Here is a 20,292-nt window from a genome sequence, read left to right as displayed (position 1 = left end):
TTTAAAATCACTAGCATGGTTTTGTAATTTGGGCTCGAATTTGACAAAGACTTGACCTTAAGAGTGTTATTAAAAAGCAGGTCGACCTTTCATCGACAGGACGGTGCCAAAATCACAAACGTCTTAAGCACAGGTGTCCAACTCAAGGCCCGTGGGCCAAATCCGGCCCTCTAGATTCTAGACCAAACAGTGAATTTGCTTAAATATTACGTTATCAACCAAATTAATGCAGTTCTTGTCTTTTTTACTGCCAAAACATATCAATCTGTCCCTTGAGATTCTTCAGAATTATTGTCGAAATTCACAAAAATCAACAAATTCCAGCACTTTTCTGAGCTAAAGATTGGAAGTTTATTACAGTTTTTTTCTCAAAAATTGTCAGAAAAACCTTTTTACTTGTACTAAACAGTTACCTCAGCCTTAACTGATGTCAGATTATAATCTATTATCGATACGAGTGACAAACAGTCGCGTTTACCGTCATAAATAAGCGCAACTATTACCAAATTACTTCCACAGATGCTTCTTATTGCAAAAAATAAAAATAAAAATCACAGAATCCCAGAGGGACTGAAAAGATGTTCGATAATATTATTTAAATTTAAGAATTAATTGGTATTTTATCATTGGGTCAGACACACACACTAAGACCAATTCAGACCAACCCGTTAAACCTGACAAGTGTGGAAGGAAGCCGGAGTACCCAGAGAGAAACCGTGCATGCACATAGAGAACATGAAAACTCCAGCCAGAAAGATGAGATGAAAATGTTTTCACAATTATTCACAAACTCCAATAGAAAACTATCAAAACTCTGAACCTTTAAGTCAAAGCAAACGCCACAATCAAAGGCCAAAAATACCCACTAGTGTGTTTGAACCTTTTTATTGTTGTCAGAGGATGAACAAAATACTGATGACGATACAATAATCACCACAGTCAGTGACGTCACTTTGGCTGCGGTGGAGCGGTAGAAGTTACACAGTGCAAAGATGCTCAGCTAAGACCTTCACACTTTCACGTATTTTGAACGCTGCGGCTATACACAGCCTATGCAACACATTAATTACCGAGCGAGGCTCGGGCGACGGTTTCGCCACGTCCTGGCAGGAAATGATAAAGGCATGCTCGTCACACTGAAGTGCTGCTACAGCCTACGACACTAGGAGAAGCGCGGAGTCGGTGAAAAGGCGGAGAGGGCTGGGCGGGTCGGGGGATTTTCTCTCTCCTCGTGTAAATAGAAAATGAGGTTTGGCCGCCTGGCGGTCGTGTTGTGTTGAACAGGCTCCCTTTCCCCCTTTCGCCTCCGCTTTCCCAGGCGAAGGCGGGAGGACTCTGAGCGCCACGCCGGAGAAAGCCACACGTCTGTTTTCAAGCAAGAGTCAGAAAAATAAGAAAGCGAGTCTGCCTTCAACTCTCGAGGCACTCGCTTGTTCGCATGCGGTGTCTTTACATGCCGCCGACAGTGGAGTATATATCTACATGTTTTTTTTTTTAAATAGTTTTTTCCCCTCTAAGAAACAAAACAAAACAAAACAAAAAACCCCATCACCACGCATGTCGGGAGCGGATGTCTCGTGGATGTAGAAAAAGGTCAGCAGGTGTCAAAGGTCAGCTCCTGCCTGAGCTCTCGAACGGTCCATGAGGTTATGTAGTGTGTGTAGCATGCGGAAGCGTGGCGCAGCGCTTTATGGACACAGCTCCTCGGTTCCTCGCTGTCGCGGTTTCGGGCTGAGGCACAGAGACGGATCTACCTTGTCGATATTTGCGCGGGGTGCGTGACGGTAGCCGAGCTCGCCTCCGCTGCTCCGCTGGGATCTGAGGCTGCCGTTCCTTCCCCCCCCATTTCTCCTTCTCCTTGAGAAAGAAAAACCTAAGCAACAAAATATGCGCTGCGTTACATTAATTTAGCAGTTATCACATGTTCTTTTAGCACAGGAGAACCGCAGCTCCTAACCTGAACCCCGCCCCCTCCCACCCAGGATCTCTGGATGTGACTCACTTAAAGTTTGGTGAACAGCGTCGATCAGCTTTTTTTCCTAAATGTGCTGGATTTTCCGTCTGAAGGGATCAGTTCAACCCTCGACTCCCTGAGCAGACCCTGATCAAACTTTAATGAAGGCATCTTCTGTCACCAGGACGTGAACGCAGGACGAAAGCTCGCGTCTCCGACTTGTGGAGCACAGTTTCTGAAGATCGAGAAATCAGGAATCGCACTCCGACTGCATCCCCCCCTGACTTCCTCTCTTCGTTCTCAGCGTGAACATAGCTAGATATACAATAATGTCTGTTTGACAGCAGCAGAGTGTGGAGTTTATTCCCAGTGATATTCAGATCCGGTTAGTAAAGGCTGAGCTGAGTGAACAGTGGGTATGGTCTCTAAAACAAACAGCTACATGGCTCAGTTCTGGCTCTTCCCTGAACCTCTTCATAATGACTGAGGGGCCCTTTAAATGAGGCGACGGTTACATGAGGCGATGCTTGGGGTCTGCTGAAGACGAAGACGGGGAACACCGTCCACCCCTCCTCTCTCTCTGGGGCCGCCTCGTCACTGCAGCTGGCATCCCCGGCAGTCGTCCTCCGGTTCGGTGTTGTCCGAGGAATAAGAGCTCTCCTCGCTCACTGCCAAACAAACAAACAAACAAAACGTTAGTTTTTATAGGCTTTAGCAAGACGAAACACAAACTCCTTTTCCTTTCGGTGACTAAACGGGTTTCCAAACAGCTACTCTAGATGGGTTAGACTTTCAACCTGGTTCAGTTATTACAGGTAGAAACTAGCGATCCCGACTCAGATGGACTCAGGCTCGACTCAGAGTCACATAAAGACGGTTACAAAGTCGGTCTTCTATCACCTGGAGAACATTTTCAGGATTAGAGGACTAATGTTTCAGTAAGATCTAGAGAAACTCATCCCAGTTCTGAAATCTTCACGCTGTACGTCATTCTATAGATGTTATAATGCTGTAGTTAGTTAAATCACCTGAACAACATGAATTCATTAATACATTAAAGATTTTTCGTCGTCGTGTCAACCTCCCAGACCGCCCAGGTCTTCCAGTTCTAGTCTGCTCCGGGTCCCCAGAATCAGAACCAAACGGGGAGAAATAGCATTAAGCTTCTATGCTCCACTAATCTGGAACAAACTTACAGAAAACTGCAAAGATGCTGAAACACAGAGTTACTTTTTTTAACTGAAAGCTAAAAAAAAAAACAAGACTTTTTGAATTGCTTGTGATTCATAAGATGTTGCTGAATTGCTTAGCAGGTCATAACACCTGCTAAGCAAAGTGTTATGACCTGCACTCAAATGTTTCAGACCATCAGAGTCATTTTAATATCAAATAAATGTAACAATGAATACAAAAAAATATCAAATAAAATCAGTTTTCACAAGATGCTTTGATTTACTAAAGTAAAACACTGTTAAATTTAATTGCCTGCCATATCCAATACCATCCTAACCTGCAGCAGCAGGCAGTGAATCTTTCACACTGCTGCCAAAGACTTTTGGCGCACTCTTCTTTGCAGGGCTGTTGTTTTAATTCATCATCGTCCCGGCGCGTTTTGAAGCAGAACGTTTAAGGCAGTGCCAAAGCATCCCGATCGGGACTGTGCCTCCCTGAACCACCAGAGCCGAGACTCCGACGTCTCTCTGCTCGGCGTTCCAAGCAGACAGCCAGACGGAGAGTTAAAGGACGGAATATCATCTCTGCTGCTTGAAATTGAGCCGCTGGCGCAACTTTATAGTTGCTGTTTCGATATAAATCTTCCAATCTTTCAATAACGCGTAATTATCAAGTGGTTATTTTCAAATTTCCTATCAATTTTAAACACGTTTCAGCTCAAAAACAGGACAGGCCGCCGAATGAACGACTGCCTTGAAACTGATGGCTGGTTCTCTCACGGCAGAGCGAAAGGGAACGGCGGCTGATTTTCACACCCTTGCAGAGTGAGGCAGGATCAGAGGATGAGATCAGTTTCTCATACAAGTTTGGACCGATCGCCTGTCTCCCAAAATAAAGGAAATTGGTTCCAATTTATTGACCGGACGATTTATCACGATATCCGAACGTGTAGTATAAAAGTTTTAAAGAGTTTCTTACTCTTTTTATTAAGTAGTGCTGTATTGCACACGCTTCATTTCTTCTTTTTTTGGTGTTTTTTTTTTCTCCAACACCAATTTGCCAGTGGGCTAGCGATGGAGACCTCACTTTGATCTCACGTACTTTCCAAGCTAATGTTCATTAGCAGGCATTGGCACCTTTTCAAAACTACACTCAAACTGATAGTTGCACTGCTTGTGCCAAAATCAAAGCACACTACCACCAAAAGGTTGTCTTTGATATCAAAATTTGTTTGGTGGTTGTAAAGAGGTGGCTGCGACAAAGACGCAAAAGCAGAAGAAATCTGTAAGGTAGCTCCCCGTTTTGTTTTTTTTTCTTTGAGGCAACAAGAACACCAGTGAACTCGGAGAATGAGACTTACGCCACTCGGTCTGGATGGGGAGGAAGGCCCTGTCGCCGTTCTCCCTGATCATCTCCTCTATCCTGTCCAGAAGCAGCGACACGCTCCTGTCCTTGCCGGGCGTCTTACTGTCCAGCACGTGGTAATAGTTCCCACAGTACTCCAGCAGTCTCTGCAGCTCCCGCCCTCCCCGCAGGATGTGCTCCTCGATGGGCGTGTGTCCCAGCCAGTCGCCGCAGCTGAACAGCACCATGGTGTGGAGGCACGCGTTGTCTCCGAACAGAGTCTCGATGTGCGCCAGGAGCGTCCGCCTCTTCCTGGCCGTGAGCGACGAGACGACGGGGAGGACCAGCAGCAGGGTGTGGGGCCCCGGCCGCAGGAGGGCGGCCCCGCGCTGCGACTCCTGCCGGATCCGCTTGGGGGTCCGGCTCACCGAGAACCAGTCCCAGCCCGGGGTGTCCACGATGGTGACCCGGCGGCCGCACACCAGCGCTTGCCTCCTAAGGCACAGCTCCGTCTCCTGGCCCGACTCGAAGAAGCGACGGCCCAGGATGGAGTTCCCCACCGAGCTCTTCCCGACGCCCTTCCAACCCAGCAGCAGCAGCCTCAACTCTGGAGACCCGGTGAAAAAAAAAGAAAAAAGAAAAGCACAAATGTAAGCAGAATCAAACATCAAGGGTTTTTTTTGTTCCCCCTTAAGCACCCATCTGGTCTGTTGTTTCCGCCTGAACAGCATTAACAACACATGTTCACTTTTCCCTCTTGAACGCACACACACACACACACACACTCCAACACACACACACTCTAACACACACATACCTCGGGGAGGTCCTCCGATCATCTGCTCCCTCTGCCGGGCGTGCTCCTCCATCCTCATCCGCTCTTCCTCCAGCGCTCTCCGGGCCTGCTCTTCCTCCAGCAAAATCAATTCATTCACCTCAAAGTACCAGCCTGCATGAAGGCACCAATTAATAATTCACCCAGTCATTTTAGGTCAGGCCCCCGCAACACAAATGGTGCCTGGATTAATAATGCACTGATCAGAGAAGCCGCATGAATACTGCATACGAGGTGCTACTATTTATTAACGGCGTAATGAGTCGGAGCCTCAGAGTTGCTTTGCAAACCTTGGTTGTCGGTGACCAGTTCTTCCACCTTCTCCATCAGCTCAGGTACTTGGGTGTTTTCCTCTGAGTCTTTAAGGGTGTTGTCAAAGGCATGGTACCTGCGAAAAGACACAAATATCTCATTTTCCAAACCTGTTTTTTGAAAAATGAAAAAAGTGTGGTGTGAATTTGCATTCCGGGGTTTAGAGTCTCATTTCCTCTTGCGCCTCTAACAGAGGAGAATCCCTGTCTGTGCTGAAGATTCCCCACAGCACTGGGCTGCCACCACCATGTTTCAGCAACAGAATGCTCTGTGCAAACTGTGCAGTGTTTGTTTCCTACCATATTTAGCAATATGCACCAAGGCAGTCTTTGACTCATCAAACTGAAACGTCTTCTTCCACATTATCTAGACCGTTCTGCTACGCTGGACCAGATTTGTGGAATGACAACGCTCGGTTCGACAGACCTCTGTTCTAAACTGAACAGTCACTGATCTCCTCCGACTCCATCTGTCGTCCTACCTGCTTCCACATCTCTCCACCAGCCACTGCAGGGCCTCTCCGGTGTTGGATATGTGCTCCTCGATGAACACGCCTTTGGGCAGCTTGTCCACTCCGGTAAAGAGGACTATGCAGTACCTCCAGGTCCCTCCGCCCAGAGCCCCCAGCTGCTCCTCCGCGGCCTTCCGCTCCCTGTCACCAAACGGCTGGCTGATGGACACCACCAGCAGGATGGCGTGCGGTCCGGGAGGGCACAGGATGGCGCCCATGCAGGGGCCCTCGCTGTCCAGGCTCGGCGGGGGGCGAGCCGGGCTGTCCGACTCGGCGCCGGCGTTGTCGTCCGTGTCGCGCTCGTCGTCGTCCTCGGGGTCGGCCGGGACGGCCCAGGACGGGGTGTCGACCACCGTGACCCGCCGGCCGTAGATCTCCATCTGGCCCACGTTGCTGTGGGTCGTCTCCGTCCCGGCGTCGAACATCTCGTCTCCGAGGACGGTGTTGGCGGAGGAGGTCTTTCCCGATTGGGGCCCGCCGAGGATCAGCAGCCGGCGCTCGGGGGGGTGGCGGGCCCGGTGGTCTCCTATTGGCAGAAAGAAAAAAAAAAGAAATTTAGTGATTTTGAATAAATTAGCCTCAGTTATTGGTGCCCACAATAATCGCTTCAAAATATCGTTTTTTTCCTAAGGAAAATGGAAATGTCCTGCCTTTTTCTGTAATTATCTCAAATACTTATTATATCTTGTGTATGCATAAAAAGTAAAAATAAATGTCAGATGTGAATTAAATAGACTGCCATTATTGCCATTATTAGGTAATTGGCTCCTACTATTATACATTGATCGAACCTCCAACAGGCCGAAAGGAATGATTAACTGGTACCCATCATCATCAATAGCGAGAAAAGTAAATCAAAAAACAGAAGAAATTGCATTAGTGGCCTGGAAAAACTGAAGAAAATGAAATGGAGGAAGAAACAGGCGAAAGGTAACACATTTTGTTGTGGGCTAGACAAGCAAAGATGCAACGCTTTCATAAAATGTTGTCAGCAAAATGATTTGCCTCGGATAATTGTTAGAATTTCTTCTAACCGACAAATGAGACCAGAACGCAGCTTCATGACGCTTTGTGGTACTAAACGGAGTCAAATGTCCAGACCTGCTTATTCAGATTCTGTCGATGCACTCGGGTCCTCCGAGCGGCATCTCGCCTAGGGTCCCCAAAAAGCTAGAAACGGCCCTGTTTTTCACCGCTTGGTCCTAAAAGAGCGTGACGTCGTAAAATACAAATCCTGTGGAAAATAATTTGGCATTGAATCTTCAGTCAAATGTCAGAAAGATCCAAATGACCAAAGAAATGGACCACCTCAGCCCGCAAACCCCAAAATGTGTAAAAAAAAAAAAAAAAAAAAACCCTGTGTGGTGAACTGAAGAGAGCATAACTCAGGACTAATGTAGGGAGGCAGAGCCCTTTGAGTCAACCTTCGCAGAAGACGACCAAGTGCTGTCCTCCAGGTTGTACGAAGAATGAATAGCAGGTGCTGCTGTTCAGGTGTGGCATTATCATATGCCCTGATAATATTCCCTATCATATTATCAGGGCATATGATAATCAGCAGCTGATTATCAGAGCTGAGTGAAGAGAAATTTTGATGAAATGGCATCAGAGCTGAATGTGGATGCTCAGCATCTGGCAGGAGAAGCGACGAACGCCCCGAGAGGATGAGGAGATGAGGAGTCGGGGGGCGGTGTGGGAGACTTCATTGATTTCCTCCCGCAGAGGACTGCTGATTTGACTTTCTGTGCGTGTAGCTAATTCCAAGCGGCGCAACAGTTTCCCTATTTAGAGGAAACTGGGAAAGAAACAGAGCTGAGAGTTTTTCCCAGGGACGGTGTGGTCAAATGAAGGTTGATGATGCAGAACCTGTTCCAGCAGAAAGAGAGAGAGAGAGGAAAAGAAAAAAAAAACAAAAAGACACTTACCGGTGTCAGAGGCAGAGGACACAGCAGCCATCTTGAGCGTTGAACCTCTGGCTTCCTCCTCCTCGGGCCCCCTCCTGCGTCTCCTTCTCGCCTCCACGGTGGATTCCTTTCCTCTGGCTTCTTCAGAAAGCGAAGTGGCGCACACAGGCCTGCTTCTCGGCTTCTGCTTTCACTTTAAGCCTCATTCCACTGCAGCGTTTACTCACTTCATCCTCAGTTTCTTGACTCCCACTCGTCCCTCATGCCTCTCAGCACCTCTTCTGTGATCTGCTGTGTCTCCCACAGCTTCCTCCTCACCTTAACCCCTCCTCGGCGTACCACTTTCTCCTTGTCCACAACGCTTTCTCCTTTGTCTTCTTCTTCTTTTTTTTTATTTATCTCTCCAAGCAGACGGGAAACATTGTGCAATGCAGGAAACTGGATGGCAAATCCACCCCTGCCTCTGCAGCTCCAGAAGGATGTCTCGTCATTTTTTTCTTCTTTTGTTTTTTTTTGGTTTGTTTTTGAGGCAAAGAGGGGGGAAATGTTCCTCCCACTCACTCCAGTACCACCACCAGCAGCAGCAGCAGGACCAGCAGAATGGACCTGTATGCAGACTGCAGTTAGGAGGACTGATGGAAGAAAGAATAGACGCAGAGGAAGAGAGAGAGAGAGAGAGAGAGGGAGGGTCAGAAACAAGAGCAGGAGAGGGAGAGAGAGAGAGAAAGAGGCGGACTCTTCTGTTTACAGCTGGCTGCTGTCCCCAGGTGCTGCATAACATACAAACACAATTAATTATATAACCCCTGCAGACAGAAAGAACACAAGGCAGAAAGAGGCACTCATGCATATAAATATTAACACAAGACAGGATCTTACGTAACGCCTGAGAGCTCCTATAAATAGCAGATAGCAGTAAGGAGATATAACGCTGATATTTTCCACACGGAAATTAGCATCGATAGGCGCCAATTAAGAGAGTGAGACCTTCACTGTTTGGGTGGCAAAACCACAAAACAGTAAAAGTCCAAGCATAACACATTCTGTGTGCCCTTCTTTAAACATAGTGACACCGTTGAGGCATTTTTATAAGCGGTCGTTGTCAAACTTTTACGCGTTTTTGGCTGCGTTAGCGCTCGGCCGTTGCCAGGGAGTTCGTTTTGGCCCAAGACATCTCGGTATGCCGTACAGCGTCTCCCAAGAGTCGCGATGCAACCTCGCCCACCAACGGTAACGTCGGCGCGTCCTCCATGTTGTGAGTGGCGTCTTCTCGAGCCAGCCTCGGGCGCGGGCTGAAGTTAACCAGTTTGGATACTCGGTATCAGTCGTTGGCGAGATAGAGACAGAAAAAAGAAAAAAAAAAAAAGAAAAAAAAAAAAGAGAAAAGAAACAATATTTGGGAATTTATGTAAGAAATTAAAATAAATACAAAAACACCAACCTTAACTAAATGTACTGTTATAGGAGTTGTTGCAATATTAAAATTCACTTCGGGTTAGTTGAAAGTATAGTTAAATTGCTGAGTTTTATTATTATTATTATTATTATTATTATTATTATTATTATTATTATTATTATTATTATTATTATTATTGTTGTTGTTGTTGTGGTTGTTGTTAATAATAATAATAACAATTCCCTTTTCACATTTGATTTATTTCGGTGTTGTTGTTTTTTTTCAAATTTATTTAAACTTTATAATTTCTTATAATATATTGGAAATTATACAATGTCAGAAATATCTTTGGTATTAAGTTTTAGATAAAAAAAATTTATGATTATATTTTATTTTTAATTTCTTCACTTTGTTACTAAGAGTATCTGCCATACTTACTACTTACTACTATAACAGAAACAGAAAATCATCGGCACAGATCAGCCACGAACAGATTCCATGTGATTTTATCAAAATGCCACTCACAAAATGTCAGAGACGTTGACGCACAGCTCAAGTGACGGCGACTGTTTTGTCTTCATGAACAAAAGAGTTCAAACCTCCCATTCATCAGTAAAGTTATTGAAAAAACTGTGTGTGAACAATTAAATAGTTTCCTCATGATGACCAACTGCTTTGACTCCTTCCAATCTGGTTTTTGTGCTCACCACAGCACGGAGACTGCCCTCGTAAAAGTATTCAACAATATCCATATAAATACGGACTTTGGGAGAACCACAGTGCTGGTTCTGTTGGACCTCAGTGCAGCTTTTGACACTGTCGACCATGACATGTTACTGAATCGACTTGAAAGTTGGGTTGGACTCTCTGGTTCGGTGCTCGACTGGTTTGAATCTTACTTAAAAAACAGGGATTTCTTTTTTCAATTGGAAACTTCTCATCAAGAGGTCAAAGGTCACATGTGGTGTACCCCAAGGTTCAGTCCTAGGACCCTCTTATTCAATATTTATATTCTCCCACTAGCTCAGGTTATAACAGGAAATAATATGCAGATGACACACAGCTCTACATTACGATGTCACCAGGTGACCTTTGACCCCATCCAATCACTGAATAAATGTTTAGAACAGATAAATGTGTGGATGTGCCAAAACTTTCTCCAGCTGAACAGAAACAAAACTCAAGTCATTATCTTTGGACCTAAAGAGGAACGATCTAAAGTCAATGCACAGCTTCAGTTATTACAACTAAAAACTAGCGATCAGGGCGAAACCTGGGAGTAGTGATGGACTCTGACCTGAACCTTGCGAGCCACATAAAGACAATTACAAAGTCGGCCTTCTATCACCTGAAGAACATCTCCAGGATTAGAGGACTAATGTCTCAGCCAGATTTAGAGAAACTCATCCATGCGTTTATCTTTAGTCGCATTGATTATTGTAACAGCATCTTCACAGGCCTGTCCAACAAATCAATCAAACAGCTGCAGCTGATCCAGAATACTGCTGCTCGCGTTCTCACTAGAACCAGGAAAATAGAGCACATAACACCAGTTTTAAAGTCCCTCCACTGGCTCCCTGTAGCTCAAAGAATAGATTTTAAAATACTGTTGTTAGTTTACAAATCACTGAACGGTTTAGCACCACAATACATCAAAGATCTGCTGTTGTTGTATCAACCTTCCCGACCTCTCAGGTCTTCTGGTTCTGGTCTGCTCTGCATCCCCAGAACCAGAACCAAGAGAGGAGAAGCAGCTTTCAGCATCTATGCACCAAAAATTTGGAACAAACTTCCATAAAACTGTAAAACAGCAGAAATCCTGACTTCCTTTAAATCTCAACTAAAAACACACTCCAAATTAATAATTAAATAAAATTTTATTTTATTAAATTAAATTTTTTTTGTGTTTTCTTTTCTTTTACTTTGGTAGGGGCATTTATATGTAGCATCCCGATCCACACTCCAGTCCAGTAGATGGCGGTAATGCGCATCAGCAAGTTGTTTGCCATAGAAAAAAGAAGCGAGGCGTGCATGGCGCCTTCTGTTTTCATCCGAAAAGCTTCCGGTTGACAGTTTTCTTTGACAGCCTTGTGGCAAACATGGAGGGAGACGAGGAGTTCAGAAAGTACCGCTCTCCGCTGGTGTCGCGATATGCAAGCAAGGAAATGGCCTACAACTTCAGCGACAAGAAGAAATTCACCACCTGGAGGAAGCTGTGGATCCTACTGGCCAGAGCGGAGAAGGTTTGACGATTTTTACGTCTCCGTTTGTCCCATTTTGAACGACTCCCGACCTTTAGAAACCTCTCAAATGTCCCGGTCTAAAAATAGTGGAGGACCAAATACTGCGGGACTACAAGCGCTTATGGCTTCCCATAAAATAGGAACTGAATAAATGCTTCTGTTATTTATAATGCAATGACTGTACACAGAAATAATACAGGAAGCTCTAAACAGATTCAAATTATTAGTTTGATTATGCGTTTTAATTTTAAATAGTTGTCATTAATTCCCAGTTAATGAGTTATGAGGACTCATAACAAAGCAATGAAAAGTAGAAATTAGTCAAAACCTAACCCAATTATACCTCCATTTGCTTTGTCATCATAAATCATCCAGTTAATTTTGATAAATATGACGGTAATTAAACTGTTGAGGCTGTTTAATTGCGTCATGGCCTGTAAGATGGAACCATAAATTTATTTAATTAATTCCTCTTACAAGTGGATAAATTGTGGAAAATGTATTGGACTTCTTTTTTTAAAAGTGGGTTAGTCAAATCACTTCTACAAGGTAAATAATGACAAAAGTGTTTGGCCTACTCAAAGTCCGGACTTACTGTTCAGTCTCTCATGTTCAAAAAGTGTCTGAATTGAAATCAGTTTCTGCAAAGTGGAATTTCAAAAGTCGTGCATCAGATCTGCACCCAAATGCCATTTTGTGTTTATGCAGGTTATTTTTGTCTGGCTTTTAAAATTTGTTATGGTGACAAATCAATGTAAATAAATAGAACGTCTTTACTAACTTTGGGCCGATTATGTTTCTCTGGCAGTTTTAACTATCCCTTCATACCTCATATCAGGGGTGCACATTTGATACTGTATTACAATGTGATTATTTTACTTTTTTTTTACATGTCCAAAGATTTTATTATTTTTTTTTTACATGAGTGTCTCATCTTAGAGACATCACAAAAATCACACCCACACTACTGACGTGCAATGCTCAAGTTCTACTGAGATGTCGTGCTTACGCTATGCAGATGCTTTGTCTGCACTAATGAAGAGTCACTCATCTTTTATGTAGAATGTTTAAAGTGGCTGACTTCTCTATTTTTTCTTTATTAGTGGACTAATAATTACTTGACCCGGTTTCAACACTCGCAGGCTGTGTTGAGCTTTGAACACTCATCTCAAAATCAATGAGGGACCATTGAGTATGATGAGTATAAACAAAACAAGTACATGATTTGACTAACCCACTTTTTAAAAAAAAGTCCAATACATTTTCCACAATTTATCCACTTGTAAGAGGAATTAATTAAATAAAGTTAAATTGATTAATTTGACATTTCACTAAATGTCCTGTTTTTTGGTTCATATTTAGATGACCCCCCCACTTCCTCCCACCCAAGGCCCCTCAAGGTCATGTGACCAGACAGACAGGACACAGTTCAACAGCATCTTAACTCTGGAGCTCTTCTAATTTGATCAGCTGCCTTTTGAAGGGGCCTAAATGAACGTTAACAGGCTCTTTCTCACGAGTGCTGCCTCACATGACATCCTACACGCAGATTCACATTCACTATTTGGGGTTACTGTAGTGTTGCTAGGATAGGCACTGTTTGAATATAGCACGGTATTTTTCTGTAACCGGAGACAGCACTTGAAGTATATTTGTATTCTGACCTTTGCAGCCCAGTCAAAGTTCCTTTTATTTTAGCATTTGGTTTCAAACCGTCTTGACTTCATGTGTTGAATCAATAAATGTGTAGAACTGGCCTGTCTACTATCTGACCTTTGATCCCGGCTGGTTTCAGCCGTGTGCTCATGGGACCAAGCTGCTCATTCCTCTATAATCGAGCCGTTATCAGATTCCCATCGACTCTCCATGAACAGAAACATTCCAGGCTGATCCAGATATTAGGAGATTGTGAGTGGTAAAGCGTTTTGTGTGTTGAGTACGAAAAGAAAAGTGTTCAATAAACTCACTCCATTTATATCTTGGAGTCAGGGACATGTCGTGGCACCTTCTCTGTTTTCCTTCAGTTTCTTCAAAAAGACCCGTAATCGTAAACATCAGATTAGAGCGAAACTCTGCAACCCAAACGCTGGAGCTTGGCGTTGAGACATCTCTGCCTTGTCATCCCCGCTCAGGAACTGGGTCTGCCGATCACGGACGCTCAGATCCAGGAGATGGAGAGCCACGCCGAGGACATAGACTTCGCCATGGCCGCCGAAGAGGAACGGAAGCTCAGGCACGATGTCATGGCTCACGTCCACACCTTCGCTCACTGCTGCCCCTCCGCCGCCCCCATCATCCACCTGGGAGCCACGTCTTGTTATGTCGGAGACAACACCGTAAGTATTTCTCCGACTGCATAACCCGGAGAGGAGTCCTCGCTGTGTTTATTTACATTCTCCACCTATTTTTGTCGTGTTGCATCTTTTCCCCAGGATCTCATTATGCTGCGCGATGGCTTTGACATCCTCCTCCCTAAGGTGAGGCTCAGATGTCGGTTTTACAACAAGCGCACCCACCCAGCTGTGCATCTCAGCTGTTTTTGTAGCAAATCTGCCAGCCGGAACGAAGAGCTGCCCTTATTTAATGTTGCGCCGCTTTCACGCCAGATTTGAACTTAACGTGACATCCGTGTGTTTCTGGAACAACTCAATCTTCCCCCAGCTGGCGAGGGTCATCGACAGGCTGGCAAACTTCGCAGACAAATACAAAGACCTTCCTACGCTTGGCTTCACACACTACCAGTGAGTCCGTCCACATGTTTCCCTCCCAAGTCTTCACGTTTCTCCGTGGCAAACCTTTGCTTCCCCCTCCAGGCCCGCCCAGCTCACCACCGTAGGGAAGCGGGGGTGCCTCTGGCTGCAGGACTTGGCGATGGACATGCGGAACCTGCAGCGAGCCCGTGACGACCTGCGTTTCCGGGGGGTCAAGGGAACGACCGGGACCCAGGCTAGCTTCCTGCAGCTCTTTCAGGGGGACCACGAAAAGGTAGGAGAGATGAGGGTCGCTGGAGCAGCGGGCGGCGGAAGAGATCTGTTGGCATTCATGGCGTTTTTGTGCCATCAGGTGGAGGAATTGGACAAGAAGGTGACAGAAATGGCTGGCTTCAAAAAGTAAGATATTTTTATGTTTTGCTTTTACTTATTTATTTTTTTCTTGGCATCAATAACTGATGTAATGTGAAAATTAAGCTATAGAGGCGGCTCATTTTTCCTTCTTTATTTGTCCGACGTATTAAATTATGTTGCGCTTGCGAAACGTTAGAAGACCGCTCTGACATCTCGTCCTGAACATCCCGACAGCAGCTCTGTGATCCAAACCCTGATCCGAGGACATCAACCGCCTCTGGACGTTAACGTCTTTGTCCTTTTCCTCAGAGCTTACCTGGTGACCGGACAGACTTACAGCCGTAAAGTGGACGTCGACTGTCTGTCCAGCTTGGCCAGTTTGGGCTCTACTGTCCACAAGGTATTACGGAGGACATAAATGTCTCCCTCTAGTGGTTTTCACAGGTAAATGACGAGTCTCTTCTTCAATCTGCTCTTTAGATTTGTACGGACATCCGTCTGCTGGCCAACCTGAAGGAAATAGAGGAGCCTTTTGAGAAAGAGCAGATCGGTACGTTTTGTACGTTACAGCGGGAAGCTGTCCAGAAATGAAAGCTTGAGATAGTTTGAGGTTTAAGAAGTCGTTGCTCCCTCCCGGCAGGTTCCAGTGCCATGCCCTACAAGAGGAACCCGATGCGCGCAGAGCGCTGCTGCAGCCTGGCTCGGCACCTGGTGGCGCTGATGGCCGACCCGCTGCAAACGGCGTCGGTCCAGTGGCTGGAGAGGACGCTGGACGACAGCGCCAACAGGTATTATTGCCAACGCATGCAGCAGATCTCACTTCAGACTGGTGAAAGCAATCGTTTTCCACACTTCTCTTTTGCTGACTTGCAGGAGGATCTCCCTCCCAGAGTCCTTCCTGACCGCAGACATCGTCCTCAGCACTCTGCAGAACATCACGGAGGGTCTGGTGGTCTACCCAAAGGTCATCGAGAGGCACATCCGCCACGAGCTGCCCTTCATGGCCACGGAGAACATCATCATGGCCATGGTGAAGGCTGGAGGGAACAGACAGGTAGGACGGCGTTTCAGATCATCAGATAAAGACAACCTGAAGGAATTCAGAGTTTATTTATTTATATTTTATTTTTTAAATTTATTTATTTATTTATTTTTTAAAATTATTAACAATTAATTGATTGGTTGACAATTATTTTAATAAGCGATTCTTCACGATGAATACAATTAATGGCTTCAGGCCAGACAGCCGATACTAGTAATTTTCTTTGATTGGCCCATAAATAAACTCGGGCCAATTTTTAGATCTGATATTTATTAACATCTTGTTGCTGTTTGTTGACGAGTGATGTGGTTGTTTTTCTGTTCATGGTGTTAAAAGTGATGTTAAATGCATTCAGTGTCTGTAACAGCAGTGTTATATCGGATATCGATACACTTACAAGGAGAGTGACTGATGATCCGTAGGTCCAGGCTGATCTGGAAACTCGGATCGTCTTTATCTGAAGTTAAAACCTGGCGACTTGAGACTTCCCTGGTCACTTGTTTCCCTCCAGGACTGCCACGAGAAGATCCGGGTTCTGTCCCAGGAGGCGGCGGCTGTCGTGAAACAGGAAGGAGGCGACAACGACCTGCTGGCCAGAGTCCAGAGAGACCCCTACTTCACCCCCATCCTGGGCCAGCTGGACGCCCTGCTGGACCCCAGCACCTTCATCGGCCGCGCCCCACAGCAAGTGCGTTAGACGCTGCATGATGCTTCGACCTGCAGCTTTTATTTTGGACAGCAGAGTTTCAGAAACCTTGCCTCGGAACATGTTCTCAAAGCGAAATTCCCTTTTTCTTCTGTCCTCCAGGTTGTGAGGTTCCTGTCTGAAGAAATACGCCCCCTGCTGGAGCCCTTTAAGTCGAAGATGGATGTAAAGATCGAACTGGAGCTTTAAGGATTACAGCCACACTAATACCCGTATGGACAAAGTTGAGAGAAAGACAGTTGAATAAAAGTGTTTTTAATTCTGCCTGCTGCTGCTGCTGTGGTTTCTGATGTAGGAGGTGAAATGGCGCCTGGGAGGAAGTTTGTCCTCAGAAACGATCGAATGAAGGAGCTGTTAACCATTAAGGGCTGGAGATGTTTGAACTTGTAGTGAAAATAAGAATCTAGTTTAAAGAAAAAGAGGAATAAATGGCAACTAATGTAGTATTTGGTTAATCGTTAAATGGAGTATGCAGACTCCAAAAAAGGCCGTTTACTGAAAGAGTAACAGAGCGATAATAAAGCACAAAATGTGCAAAAATATACACATTTTGTATTTATATAAAAAGAAAGTGTTTGTCTGTAAACTTGTTCTATCCAGAGCTAATCAAAGCGGCAGAGGTTCAGCCTAACCTGACTTAAATTCAGTGAAAATATATTTTAGCAAGCATCGTTTGCTATCAAATATTAATCCAAAAAAAATAAAAAATCGACAGATTATTGGCCATTTCCGACTGTTTTTTTTCTGCATCTCTGGAGATTAGTAAAACCTGCAGTACCCGCTTGCAAGCACAAGGGGGCACCATTAACCTTTTTTTTTATATATAAAACGCTTCAAGGTTTAATTCTAATCAGAATTGGTTCTTTAAATCCACTAAACGTGCATTTTTTAATATCCATGTTCTATTTACTTACCACTGATTTTTTATTTATTTATTCATTTTGAACATGTAAAGTCAGAGAATAGCATGGCTCCGTTTAGATGGGGACGTTTTCAGAGCCAAACCATGACCAGCAGCGGCGCTGTGGAGCAACCTTGACCCTTGACGTCTTTCCACTGACTGATGAAGATCTGCCTCCGTGCCAGTACAAATATATGTATTTAGTTTTTATCAGGAAGACTCTTCCAGCGCAGTTAAAAAATAAAAATAAAAAAAATCTCAGAGTCATTTAAGATGAGCAAAAGGAAGAATCTCCCACAGATAGGCTGATGGTGAGAGAGGCCTCACTCTTGGCTCAAACCTTCAAACCGTCTCTGTTTACCCAAACATAATGTCTTGGGTCCTGTTGCTACGACTGAGCGACACTTTGTGCTAATCCACAATTCAGTCTGAATTTTATGTTTTATTTATATCAGTAAAAATTTGCTGGTGTGTGTGTGTGTGTGTGTGTGTGTGTGTGTGTTAGCGATGGGAATGCGAAGCCCTTGCAGTCCTCCTATGCCTCAGCAGCATTCTTTCACATACTCCATGCTGCGTGATGGCCAAAGGGAGGCTTTGATGCGTGGGCACACTGACCATAAGGTCTATGGGAATTTCTCAAGTCCTGACCCGTCCTGCTGGGGATTTCGGACCCACCCTTGTATTGTAGTTCTGCTGTCAGGAGTTCCTGTTTGACCCATTTTCATTTTAGGCCAAATCAAAGCTGTGAATGTCTTCAAAGGACCAGTACTGATGAAACCCATTAACACGATGAGTACTTCTTACAATTATTAAACATCTTTTCATATTGATGTAAGTTGACAGAGTATAAACAACACCTGATTGGTTTTGACTGGTAAAGACACAGTTATTACTACTGTGGGCCAATTTGGCCCTCGAGGCTTTGAGTTCGACACGTGTGTTCGACATTTGTTTATTTCAATCTGAAATGTGTGGTGTGCTTTTTTTATTTAGCCCTCAAATTGTGAAACAAACTTTGCAGAGTCGCCTCACAGCAGTGACAGCCGCAGGTAAGAGTAGAACATGTTTCAATGAGCTTTGTGCGTCCACAGACTAAACCTAGATGTGTCTTGCCGCAGATTTAAGGGCTGGGCTTTGATTAGGCCGTTCAAACATTTGACTGCTTTGGTCCAGACCATTCCGTTGTCTCTCTGGTTGTCGCATCATTGTCACTGTCGTCGGTTTCTTCCAGGTTTACATTCATCTTCCCGACTCTTAAAAATAAATATCCTTACAACATCATGGTATCACCACCACTGTGTGTGGGTGTGTGTGTGTGTGTGTGTGTGTGTGTGTGTGTGTGTGTGTGTGTGTGTGTGTGTGTGTGTGTGTGTGTGTGTGTGTGTGTGTGTGTGTGTGTGTGTGTGTGTGTGTGTGTTTCCATGTGGTCTAGGGTTGATGCCCGTCAACCAGAGTTACCCTGAACCTCTTTACTGTTTCCCCAATTCATCATTTGAGTTTTATTTAGGGATATCTGAGTCATCGGTGCTAAATGGCAAATTCAAGTATTTTCAGTCCCGTCTGTTCCAGCACAACAAAGTCATGAAGTATATAGCATTTTGTGATGGTATCTGAGTATTTTTGGTAAATCCCTCTATTTGTGAAATACAAAATGCATGTTTTTGTCTACTTTCCCAGCATGCTGCCGAATTCAACAGGAGCTCCTGCGCAGGAATTCAGAAGGAGAAGCGTGGCGCCAAAATACCATTAACCCCGCTGTTTTCATTAGTGAGAAGAAAAGGCTTCATAAAATCCCCAGTAGAGACGTGCAATGAGTTGGGAGGCCCTTCATGTAAATGTCAGACAAAGAAGGGAAAAAAAACCAACTAAACTTCTGGATCTTCTACTGAGGTGTGATGAGAACATGGTTTGTGTGACACCAGCCTTGTTGCTTTTGACTCGGACTCAAGAGGGAAGGTACTAAGGGAGGCTCGAGTCTGCGTCGTAATCTCTCTCAACACCTTGCTCAGGCGCTGCTATTCCTCTTATCCACGCAGCGAAACAAAAGCAATGCCTTCCTATCCTGCGGCAGGAGCGGCCGCCTCCAGGAGAGTTATCAGACATGGGAGTGGCGGCCCGCTGCGACAGTGCGACCCGCCAGGCTCTTCTTATCCGGCGCATTCCACGTCTAAAGGGGCTTCTCGGAGCTGGAGGCACGCAGAGGACGATTGACTGATGTAGGGGAGGAGGGTGACGATTGGCAGGAATAGGAAGGATGCAGAAGAGAGATGGAATTGTCTAGATTTCCAAGAGCTTGATCTGGGGACAGATAGGCAGCCCGCAGGCCGGCAAGAAAGTCCCAAGGGAAAAAGAAGAAAAAAGCCCAACAGAGGAGTGGGCATCAGCAGCCGTGATCTCACCCTCCGCTCCTCTCTTTGGCACCGCCTGCCAGAAAGCTGCCCTTTCGCTGAAAAATGCCAAGTGCATCACATTCCTCCGGCCATACAAAGGCCCTCCCTCGTCTCAGCTGCATAGGGCAATCAGACAAGGGGTAATTATATAATTAGGCTGACCTGCGCTGCTGTCCCGTTGGTGTGCCGGTCGGGTCACATTTAAGTTAGACAATAAAGCAAGCTGACCCTTATCGGAAAGAGAGCGACATTCAGCTTCAATGGGTTCAGAATATTTTTTACTTTTTTTTTTTGCAGCTGAGGTTCGCTGAGTCGACATCTGACCTGCAGGAGAGACAATAACTCATGTAATATAGATCTAGATGAGGCGCTACCTGAAAGTAATGGCCACGACCAAAGTGTGTAATCCATATCATTTTGCCCCTTTGCAAGTTTTTGCTCTTGATTCTTACATGGATGTTGCTGTTTGGGCCTTGCAAACAAGCCATTTTGTTCTCCTTTACTTTCTACTATAAT

At 45.1% G+C, this 20,292-nt stretch overlaps 2 protein-coding genes across 3 annotated transcripts; one reads left to right on the top strand and one right to left on the bottom strand.

Moving 5' to 3' along the window:
• Positions 1-869: 869 nt before the first annotated feature.
• Positions 870-9,292, bottom strand: si:dkey-110g7.8 (GTPase IMAP family member 8). Of its 2 annotated transcripts, none has more exons than XM_055036136.1 (7): positions 8,913-9,292; positions 8,055-8,803; positions 6,100-6,655; positions 5,597-5,694; positions 5,289-5,420; positions 4,488-5,078; positions 870-2,622 (listed from the first exon to the last, which is right to left on the bottom strand). In XM_055036136.1, exons 2-7 carry the CDS (start codon positions 8,083-8,085, stop codon positions 2,549-2,551), a joined length of 1,482 nt encoding a protein of 493 aa, XP_054892111.1. In that variant the 5' UTR covers positions 8,086-8,803; positions 8,913-9,292; the 3' UTR covers positions 870-2,548. The 2 variants fall into 2 exon arrangements, with proteins under 2 accessions (XP_054892111.1, XP_054892112.1); XM_055036137.1 differs by having other exon boundaries at positions 9,142-9,292.
• Positions 9,293-11,485: 2,193 nt separating this feature from the next.
• On the top strand, positions 11,486-16,749 carry adsl (adenylosuccinate lyase). Its single transcript, XM_055036254.1, has 12 exons — positions 11,486-11,672; positions 13,805-14,008; positions 14,105-14,149; positions 14,334-14,413; positions 14,486-14,657; positions 14,736-14,782; positions 15,047-15,137; positions 15,218-15,287; positions 15,378-15,525; positions 15,611-15,791; positions 16,291-16,467; positions 16,588-16,749. Exons 1-12 carry the CDS (start codon positions 11,529-11,531, stop codon positions 16,672-16,674), a joined length of 1,446 nt encoding a protein of 481 aa, XP_054892229.1. The 5' UTR covers positions 11,486-11,528; the 3' UTR covers positions 16,675-16,749.
• Positions 16,750-20,292: the final 3,543 nt, after the last annotated feature.

This window comes from Poeciliopsis prolifica, unplaced genomic scaffold (genome assembly GCF_027474105.1).
Source record: "Poeciliopsis prolifica strain line A6 unplaced genomic scaffold, Auburn_PproV2 SCAFFOLD010, whole genome shotgun sequence".
In the NCBI taxonomy this organism is placed as follows: domain Eukaryota; kingdom Metazoa; phylum Chordata; class Actinopteri; order Cyprinodontiformes; family Poeciliidae; genus Poeciliopsis; species Poeciliopsis prolifica.
This window is presented reverse-complemented; position numbering and strand designations above follow the sequence as displayed.

What these genes read in the sequence shown, in the direction of transcription:
- adsl (XM_055036254.1), top strand. Translation starts at nt 11,529, where the DNA reads ATGGAGGGAGACGAGGAGTTCAGAAAGTACCGCTCTCCGCTGGTGTCG. An exon ending in TTCAGGGGGACCACGAAAAG is followed by an intron (nt 14,658 to 14,735) that starts GTAGGAGAGATG and finishes TTGTGCCATCAG; the next exon opens with GTGGAGGAATTGGACAAGAA. An exon ending in TTTTGAGAAAGAGCAGATCG is followed by an intron (nt 15,288 to 15,377) that starts GTACGTTTTGTA and finishes CCCTCCCGGCAG; the next exon opens with GTTCCAGTGCCATGCCCTAC.
- si:dkey-110g7.8 (XM_055036136.1), bottom strand. Translation starts at nt 8,085, where the DNA reads ATGGCTGCTGTGTCCTCTGCCTCTGACACCG. An exon ending in ACTGGTCACCGACAACCAAG is followed by an intron (nt 5,421 to 5,596) that starts GTTTGCAAAGCA and finishes GCCTTCATGCAG; the next exon opens with GCTGGTACTTTGAGGTGAAT. An exon ending in GATCGGAGGACCTCCCCGAG is followed by an intron (nt 5,079 to 5,288) that starts GTATGTGTGTGT and finishes CCGGGTCTCCAG; the next exon opens with AGTTGAGGCTGCTGCTGCTG.